Here is a 9570-nt window from a genome sequence, read left to right as displayed (position 1 = left end):
CCCCTCACTCCCACTTCGCCTTCCCAGAGTTCTGGGAAACCAAGCCCCTCCCCACTCTCCCTGCCTCCCAGTGCCCTAACTTCTCCCTTTGGCCAGAAGCCAAAGCTGGCTTGAAGAGGCTGTGGCTCTGGTCTGGTTCCCAGCCTCACAGCTACCACTGTGGAAAACACTGGCGCCTGGGCTATTCCCCGACTGGAGAGGGGCACAGGCAGGAGGGTAGAGACAATATTAGGGGCAGCTGACCCAGAACTATAGGGAGGTGAGGCTGGTCCAGCTCAGAATGTTTTAGCCCAAATGTCTTATCCCTACCACAGTAACATTGTTTTCTCGATTTTATTTGTCAATATAAAAATACTCAAATATTTACAACAAATAAATACGCGGGGACACAATAAGTTACACTGTTAGGAGCCCTCCTCCTAGGGCTGGGAGAGGATATGCAATATCCACAGCATGCCCACCCTCTCTCCTCCCTCCCCCTCCCCCCACACAACCTTTCCCAGCCCCATACGGGAGGACATGTATAAAATACCACTGAACCCCAGGGCCAAGTGGGAGGCCCCTCCCACCCTTGCCCCAAACACACAGGAGAATCCATCTCCCTCCCCCCACCCTGAAAACATTCACAGCCCTAGGAGCAGGACCAGGCCCACCCCAGAGCCCTGGACCCCCCAAAAGGAGCACAGCACCCTGCCCAGCCCACCCCCATATGTACATCGCTGCCCCACACTGGGACAGGTGGGGGTAGGAGAGGCAAAGTGATACAACCCCTTCCCCTTCATAGCTCCAATGACTCACCAGGAGGACCCCCAGGCCAAGGGAAGACTTGACAGAAAAAGGAAGACTATCACACACACACATACAGGCACACACACAGAAACAGAAAGACTATGTCACGCACACACACACATGCACACACCCACATACACGTACATATAGATACAAACACACCCACATCTCCAACTTCTGCCTTGAAAAGTTTTGGCTGCTGGGGTCCCATGTGTCCGTGATTCACAGCCCCTCACAGAGAGGAGGAAGATGCCTTCTGCGAGGCTGGTGCCCTGGTGAGCCACACCAAGTGGCAGTGCCCGTGCTGAGCAGAGCAGGTCCTCATGGCCGGACAGGTGCTGGGCAGGGTCTGTCCCAGGCCGAGCAGGTGCCCGCGCCATGTCCCTGAGGTAGCTGATGCCTGTGCAAAAGTAGGAGCTGCACCTCCCACGCTGCCCCTGTGAAGCGGTGGGGGCCCCTCATACCGAGGACTCCTCAGGATTGGAGTCCGGCAGCGGCTGGCGCTGCTGTAGCTTGCGCCTCAGTTCATCAGCGAGCTCCGGCAGCGGGTGCCCAAGCCCGCCGCGGTCCTCCCCTCCCAGCTGTAAGCGGACGTAGCCATTGGCATTTGAGTTCCGCCCGCCCCCCAGGTGAAGCCGGGTCGGAGAAGGCAGGGGCTGGCCGGGGATGCCTGGAGGTGGAGAAGGGGGCCCGCCCCCGGGCTGGCACCGAGCGTGTCCAGGCACAATCTTGAGGGAGCCATCCGAGTAGTAGTAGCCAACAGGATCCCAGAGTTTCTCATCGGCCTCGGGGCCAGGCCTGAACGGGGGGCTGGTAGGCTCCTTGGGCAGCTCCAGAGGGTACACCAGGGTTCTCTCCGCCGCCTTGGCACCTTTTTCCAGTTCCTCCCGCAGCCGCCGGCGCAGGGACAAAACAAGCAGCAGCAGCACCAGGCACACGGCCCCCAGGGCCACCACAGCCAGCCACACCAGCCCCAGGTTTTCCAAGGGTGCCCGGGCCTCCAGGGTCACCGATGGACCCGCCACCACAGCCACCAGGTAGCCTTCAGCAGCCAGCCGCGCCCCCTGCTCCTCTGAAAAGCAGTGGTAGGCCCCGGCGTGGCGGGGCTGGGCGGCCATCACAACCAGGGCCTGTAGGCGGGCATCATAGAGGAAGGAGCCGGGCTGTTCGGCAGGCAGGTCCCGGCCCCCAAAAGTCCAGCGGGCATGGGCCAAATTGGAAGAGAGGCGGCAGGGCAGCACCAGGTCTGTGCCTGCCACCACGGTGATGTTTTTGGGTGTGAGCCTGACTGCAGCAGTAGAGAAAGAGAAAGCAGAGTTAGCACAGGAGACTCAGGGCCACGGGGAGATGCAGACATTCCAGCTCTGGCCTAGGGCCCATCCTACTGGGAGAGGGACAGAAAAGACAGCTCACCTTTCTTATTGCCACGGAGGTTACAAATGCCTGAGGTGTCTGAGACTGTCACGTGTTGGATCAGCAAGGACCTGGTGGGGGAAGCAGGGTCTATGGGCATCCTGACTCCATCCACCCTGCCCTTCACCCCTGGTTCCAGCATGTGCAGAGACCCACTCACCCAGAGTGGCCACCCACGGTCACACAGCGGCTGGTGTTGACACTCCAGGCACAGTAGGGGTCCCGAGCGAGGACGCAGTCTGCGCAAGAGCGGTACTTCATGCAGTCAGCCAGGGGCAGCTGAACCAGCTGAGAGCGGGAGCCTGCAAAGAGAAGCTTCTGCAAGAGAAGCAAGGCACAGGACAGTCAGCCAGGCCAGGACATGGCCCAGGGGCAGCTCGGACTGCTACATGAGAGCAAAGGGGCAAAAGAAGCCAAAGCAGGAAGAGGGCAGTGCTGAAGTCTGAGGAGAGAAATCGAAGGACCAGAGAACACGCAGCGGGCTTATTACAAGCCATACACAATCCTAAGCACCTTATAGATGTGACCTTCTTAGATAGGAACAGCAGAACCATGAGGCTGAGGAATATAATCACACACATGCACACACACACACGCACACACACTCCAGTACAGTATAAATAGTTCAGGAAGTGTGTTTTCCGCTAGGCCCGGCAGCCTTCACAATAGCACGAGCATAGCATAAGGTGTTTTCCTCTCTTTGAATGGTGACTGCCAATCTGTGTGTTTCTTCAACTACAGACTTTCTTTTTGCCATTATTCCATGTTCTGGAGAACAATTTGAGCCACGATAGTTGGTCAAAGGCAAGCACATGAAAGTTCAGGGGTGTCACAAACAGACCAGAAGGGGAGGGTAGCACTTTGGGGAAATGGTGAACGGGTTGGGACTGGAGGGCAACTGGCAGCCAGTAGGTAGCATCATGAGCGCATCATAACAAATGCAGTCCAAGAGGCCGGACCAACAGTGGCACCATCAGAGAAGAGGCTGTATGTAGCAGAGGCACAGCACAACCTCAAGGGGTCCGAAGGAAGCGTGGAAAGCAGCTGCCAAGGCCCAATGCTGGGAACACAGCCCCACGGGGACCTGGCTATATATAACGCCCGCGGAGCACAGATTCCGTGAGCACTTGTTTCCTGGAACTCGCCCAAGCTAAGCAAGGTGTGCTCGAGTGCCTCCCCACCCCTGTACTGGCCAAGCAAAGGACTAGGGAAGGTATAGGGACAGGTGGGTGGGGCCTGATTACTACCTTGCTCCGGGATAGGACCAAGCTTTCCACAGGCTCCTGGTCAAACACCTGTAGCTCCTCGATCAGGTGGACCCAGGGCCCCAGGCTCACAGCCTTAAGCAGCCAGCCATCTCCTGTGGGGGTTGAGGGAGGACAGGCGTAAATGAAAGGACACGGGGCCCCTGGGGCATCTCCAGATCTCCTTGCCCCAGACACACAGGCCTTCTTCCAACCTCCAGTAGCCATGCCCACATAGCCACGTGCCTACCTGTGCCAATGAACAGCACTGTATAGGTGGCTCCATCAAGTCCTGTAACCCTGTCAGCCACCAGGTGGGTGAAGTTGGTGTCCTTCTTCACAAGCAAGGGCCGGCCCCACCGAGGCCCTACTTGCTCCTCCATCAGTGGGTGCTTCTTGATGAAGTTGAGGGTGTTATCAGGCAGCTCTAGAGAACTGGTATAGCCATGGCGTCGGTGCCAGTTGTTGATGCACTGGGGAGGGGTGAAGGGGGGAGAGCTGTCAGCATGTGGGAATGGTACTGCGGCTGAGGGCAGGAGCCCATCCCTGCTCTGGAGGACTCACCGAGCCTGGCCGTGGGCTGGGTACTGGGTCAGTATAGCGGCCCCACTTCTGGGCTTGCTCACGGTACTCCTTGTAGGGACCCTCAAATACCCTCTGGATCTCTTCCAACTGGTACTCGCAGACTGCTGACAGGTCCACATCGCCCCTGTGAGGACAAGGGAGGGACCCCGAGTCAGGCGTGGTGCCCACTTTACTCCAGCTCATGGCAAGTACCGGGAAGACAGGGACCAGCACAAAGCAGTCGTGGGCGTGTGCAATGTTGTTGTCAGCTTTAATATACCACTGGGGGCAGGGCACTGTGCATCTCCCCCAGGGAGGCTTTGAAAAGGGGCAGATGCCCAACATCTTCCTTGGCTTCCGGTCAACTGACCACTTGGACTTCACCCAGAAGACTGTACCCACAGATCCCTTCCTCCCACCCCTAAGGATTCCTGGCCAACTCACCATCGTGCACGAAAAACCCCAAAGAAGGTGGTGTTGTGCCAAGAGGCATCCTGCAGGGTGTGCAGTGCCTGCAGTTGGTTGAAGTAGAGCTGCCAGTCGGGGGCAGAGCACACCAGCCTCGCCTTCAGGAACGTGGTCCACTTCCTCTGCAGGGTCCGTGCACCCCCCATGTCGCCCTGGCAGATGGCAAGGGGACACTGCCAGTCAGTCCTGCCAAGCCAGCAGGGCTCCCAGGGCTCACCACTGCAGGACTCCGTACCTTGCAGACTCGGGCTACCCGAGCCACCACCTGTTCCGCATAGCAATCATACTCCACTGCCCGCTCACTGAAGAAGAAGTAGACCTTGTCATCGTCCCCTGTGAAGCTGCCCACACTCTCTGGTATGTAGGCAGAGCCTACAAAATGAGGTTCTACAGGAAAGAGAGAAGGGTTAGCGGGGGAGGGGGTCCTGGGACCCTTGCAGGGCCCCCCACCCATGGCTCCCCCTGTCCGCATGCCAGCTCCTCCAGGCTCACCATTGAGCCAGAAGGCCAGGTATTCTGTCTTCATGGAGTGGTGAGGGCCCATGTTGCGCAGGATAACAGGCTCTGTACCTAGGAAGTTGTTGAGCGTGGCCGAGTACAGCTCGCCATCTGTGGGAGACAGATGATCAGGTAGACCAGAAGTGACGTGAAGACACATTCGGGACACATAGCCCCAAAGCGAGAACAAGTTCTGGGGGACTCCCCAGCCTGCAGCAGGGACAGCCACTCACCCACAAGGAGGCCAGTGTGGCCCTTGGCTGGGTCATAGGGACATTTCCCTTTCCCATCCTCAAACTCTCCACGCTCCAAAGTGAAGGTAAGCATGTCCTAGGGGTAGGGAAGAGACGAGGAGGAGGAGATGCAGAAGTGCCCAGGAGGGAGTCCAGAGAAGGGCAAGGAAGGGGACTGAAAGGAGAAAACAGCACTCACGATGTAGGTGCATTTGGGCTGGAAGGCGTAGGTACCACAGACGTACAGGTGGGATGTGTTGTAGGGCTGCAGGAAGCGGATAAAGTTGAAACACTCCGTCTGGGGAGAGAAAAGCATCCAGTTAAAGTATGAGGACCTGGCACTTGGCACACAAAAACCAAGAATGGGTCTGGGACCAAGGGAGAGGGTGGGGGTGGGGTAGTCAGCATGCGCCGCGAGGCCTGGCCGGTATCAGGGGCTCTGGCTTTCCTGGTGGTATCCTGAGCACTCACCTGGTTACTCTTCCCTTTCTGGATACACTCGGCCTTCTTCTCAGCTGGTGCCTCCCACGAGATCTAGGAAGAGGAGGGGGCACATCAACATCCCAGGTACACACTGAGCATGTGCCACAAGCATGGCCTGTGGCAGCCACATGGGGACACCAAGTGAGGACACACAGACCCCATTCTTGGGACAGAAGAAGAGGACAGAAGCCCCAACCCGTCCCAAAGCTGCAGGTGGGGGAAAGCAGCATGCCCACTCTGCCAGGAGGGTGGACCTGGACACTGAGCAAGACTTCCACAGGGGAGAACAGCATAGGGGCAGAAGGGTTGAGGGGACAGCTTGATCAAGCAAAGCCCCTTTGGGCCCTGCCACTCTCATCATTCCTGTGTGCCTCCCGCTCCCAACCACCCCCATCTCCCCCCCCCCCCCCCGCCTCTCACCGCTCCTTGCAGCTCCAGCGCCTCCACGCTGAAGGCAAACAGGGCCTCCCGGGCCCCCACATACAGAAGTCCTGTCTGCTCAGTCAGGGTCAATGTCAGGAAGTCCTGGATGCCCGTTTGGGAGAACCGCCGCACTACTGTGGCCAACTCTGCAGGGACAAGGGGGTAGTGAGCAGGGTGGTGAATGGGAAGGCCTTCCTGGAGCTCCAGGCATCCCCGTCCCCCCAGAATTAGCCTTCCTCTCTACAGTGGTCTCCTGGGCCCAATCACCCCTGTTCCCACACTACAGCCAGCACCCCACAAGCAGATGCCAGCCAAGCACCCTGACTGGCAATAAAGGGCCTTCTTTAATAGCCTTTTGGCTCTAACAGCTCCACCCAAGCCTCCCTGGCCTTTCCCAGCCTGGGAGGAGGCAAATCTGGGCTGGTAAGGAGGAAGGAAAGATATCTCAGCCACAGCTTCCGGCCAGAGGAAGCCATCAGACTGATGGCCCTCACTCTCAGGGTCAGCAGCACCTCTGGCTGCTGAGCTGGGCTCTTCCCTCTCCCAGCTTCCTCTGCTACTGCTTCCTTTTTCACTGCCTGCTACCCACATCAGGGTCTGGCGAGGCCCTGGCCCCTGATCCAGTAGAGCAGTAGGTACAGAAGTTGTAATCACTCCTTGCCTTTGGAAACTCTTCACTCCAGCAGGACCTAAATCCAGGCTGCCAGAAATACGAGAGCAACTGGCTGCTGGGACAAACAGGGATGACAGGAAGACTTAGTTGGGGCTAGGAGGTCAAGCCAGGGTGGTCAAGGGAAACCAGAAGCTGGGGACCACAGACAGAAACTGAAGCCTTGGGGCTGGGAAGCCTCGTTGTCATTCACCATGCAAAGTACTACAATATTAATATAGTCACAGGATTCCTACATCAACCCCCAAAATAGCTGCTGACCTGTCCTCAGGGTCCCCCTAAACCAGTCTTAAGTCTTTTGAGCCAGACACAGGCTGGCAAGGGAGGGCTTCATTAGCACCCGAGTGGAGCCTGTGGGAGGTGAGCTCATCCCAGGTCCCCAGAGCACAGTGATGATACAAACACCTGACATCATCTCTTACTACAGGTGTGTGTGCTCAAAGGACTGTCAAGTCTGCTGTCCCCCCCATGAGCACATGCATAAACACATCCAGGGCCACCAGAGGGCACAAGTGTCAGGGCAGCAGAGGGGGTCTATTAGGGTTGATAAGGGGGCTCCTGGGGGCAGAGAGCTAGAAAGACTTTGGGGAAGGGGGTGACACTCTTTGCTTTATGCCTGTCCTGGCTCAGTTTTGTCTCTGTGGGCTCTCAGTGTAAGTGCTAGTTCCAGAAGTAAGGCATGGAAGAGTGATAGAGAATGGTCTCTCTTCTTGCATAACAGGACCAGACAGGTCCTGTCTGAAGGAGAGATATCCCAGGGCTCCCAGTTCTGGGTCCCTGGGGTCACTCACTCACATTTCTTAGAAAGCTGTGTCCGATACATTGGTGGGTTTTGAGCCCAATAACAAAATAAAGCTGGCATGATCTAGAAGCAATTGCTCTTCTCCCCCGAGTAGTCCCTCCTGGCCTTCCTCCTCAGGACTTTAGGCACTCACCCCCAGAAGATACCGTCTTCCGGGGCACCAGGTTCCACCACACCTCAGCCCCAATGCCCAGGCCCCACAGCCCCACTGCCAGCAGCCAGACAGCCCAGTGTGGGGCCATGGCAAACGCCCCGGCTCTAAGCTCCAGGCCAGCTGCCCTGCTGGGGGAAAAGAAAGGGTCAGAATCATAGCCAGAGAAAACAGACCGGAAGGGGGCCCACACAAGCCCAAGCCGGGAGGCAGTGACAGGCTTTCCCAGGAGGCCCCTGGATTCCCCACTTGCCCAGTCCTTGGAGCAAAGACCTAGTCCCCTCCCACACCTGGGTCCAGCCCCCACAGGTTTGGAAGGAGCTGGGGTCCCCCAAAGGGGAGGAGAGGAGCTGAATCAGCTGGAGGAGTGGACACTCCAAGAAGCCTTCTCTAGCCTCCAGGCTCTCACCCACTCCCTCTCAACAGGAAGTTGTTTGAGAAAATAAAAAGGGGGCCCCCCTCCCCCACACTCAGGCCTGACAGATTTGAGGATTTCTTAAAATAACCTCTGGAAGCAGGACCTGCCCCCACTGGGGCTCCAGCCAGCCCCAAGATGTACTTCTGGCACGCAAACCCCTTGGCAGGGTGAAGGGGCATACGGTGGGTGGGCGGTGGCAGAAGCCCCCCCAAGGAGGGAGACTTAATGCAGCAGGCGTGAGGGGGTCCCAGCCCCAGCCTCTCCCCTCCCCCAGCGCAGACAATAGCCAGGCAGAACCCCAAACACCGGTTCCACATCAGCACAGCCGAAGTGGGGCCGGGAGCCGAAGGGGCCCAGCTTCCCGAGGCCCCTTTGTTGCCCAAGAAGGGAGGCAGGAAGTGGGTGGGATGGGCGTGGAAATGACCCGGGCCTCATCCTGTTCCTCGCACAGCCTCCTAAGAGACACTAACCCTCGGGCTGAGAGATGGCGGGACAACAGAGCCGGCTCCAGTCTAATCAGGGATCTCCCCACGACGCTCTCAGGCGGGGGGGCGGGGGGAGACGAGGGGTGGGTGGGGAGCGCGAGAGGGGTTCCTCTTCGACCGCGGGGGACGCCCGGTGCAGGACAGGCGCCTGCTGCGCTCCCCCAGGATCTGACAAACCTTCCCAACTCAGGGATTGCGCCCCCGGGACCCCAGCCTGGGCAAGCCATCTGGATTAATTTCTACTGCCCCAGCCCTCCAGTGCCAGGTACAGAGACACAGAATCTGGGGACCTGCTCACCCCAAAACAAAGGGTACCCAAGACCTCGTCCTTGATCACCACCACCGCCCCCCCCCACCCCCGGATTCTCCCCTCCCCCAGCTCCCGGGATTTGAACGCAAACAAAGCGGCGGCGCTGGGAGCGTGGCGAGCCCGGCCTGCGGACGCCCCCTGTCGGCCCAGTATCCCAGCACTGGAAGGGCGGGGGGCTGGGGATACGTTCACCCCTCCCTCCTCTGTCCCCCCAACACACCCCCAGCCTTCCCTCTGCCCCTCACCCTAGGCCAGGGCCAGACCCCGCGGCGCGCTCGGAGAATCGGCCAGCACACTGGTTCCCCCACCCCCAGCTCTTCCCAGGGCGGGGAAGCAGGGGCACGGCTGGGTGGGGGCTGGAGGAGAGCGGGGCCCAGGCGGTGCGCCCCCCACACTCGCCCACCCGGACCACGGGTGGCACGAACAGGGCTTCCGCGGCTGCAGGGTGAGCGCTCCTGCCGGGGACTGTGCGGCCCGGCTCGGGTCGGGAGCTTGGCTTTCCAGGACAACCCGCCTCCTCAGCCTGAGCAGGCGGGCGGGCGGGGGGCCGCGGCAGGGAAATCCGATCCCACAACATCGGCCTCAGTCCAAGCCCGCCCCAAACTTTCCGTCGGGGGTG

At 59.1% G+C, this 9570-nt stretch overlaps 1 protein-coding gene across 1 annotated transcript; it reads right to left on the bottom strand.

Annotated features, from left to right (window-relative positions):
* Positions 1-721: 721 nt before the first annotated feature.
* On the bottom strand, positions 722-7829 carry SEMA4C (semaphorin 4C). The gene is made up of 14 exons (XM_047069614.1): positions 7721-7829; positions 6113-6261; positions 5681-5743; positions 5409-5507; positions 5210-5306; positions 4971-5087; positions 4714-4865; positions 4455-4630; positions 4011-4155; positions 3697-3919; positions 3450-3562; positions 2363-2520; positions 2203-2273; positions 722-2077 (listed from the first exon to the last, which is right to left on the bottom strand). Exons 1-14 carry the CDS (start codon positions 7827-7829, stop codon positions 1248-1250), a joined length of 2502 nt encoding a protein of 833 aa, XP_046925570.1. The 3' UTR covers positions 722-1247.
* Between the last annotated feature and the right edge of the window lie 1741 nt (positions 7830-9570).

Source organism: Lynx rufus, unplaced genomic scaffold, assembly GCF_022079265.1.
Source record: "Lynx rufus isolate CCGP_SWC_20201006 ecotype Redwood Valley unplaced genomic scaffold, mLynRuf1.p SCAF_8, whole genome shotgun sequence".
NCBI classification, from domain to species: domain Eukaryota; kingdom Metazoa; phylum Chordata; class Mammalia; order Carnivora; family Felidae; genus Lynx; species Lynx rufus.
Note: the sequence above shows the minus strand (reverse complement) of the source record. Positions and strands in the feature narration are given on the sequence as shown.

Excerpts from the sequence above, each read along its gene's own strand:
- SEMA4C (XM_047069614.1), bottom strand. The coding sequence starts at position 7,829 with ATGGCCCCACACTGGGCTGTCTGGCTGCTGGCAGTGGGGCTGTGGGGC. Across the intron at positions 5,307-5,408 it reads AGCCCAAATGCACCTACATC|GACATGCTTACCTTCACTTT; the intron begins GTGAGTGCTGTT and ends CCCTACCCCTAG. Across the intron at positions 4,866-4,970 it reads CCTGGCCTTCTGGCTCAATG|AACCTCATTTTGTAGGCTCT; the intron begins GTGAGCCTGGAG and ends TCTTTCCTGTAG.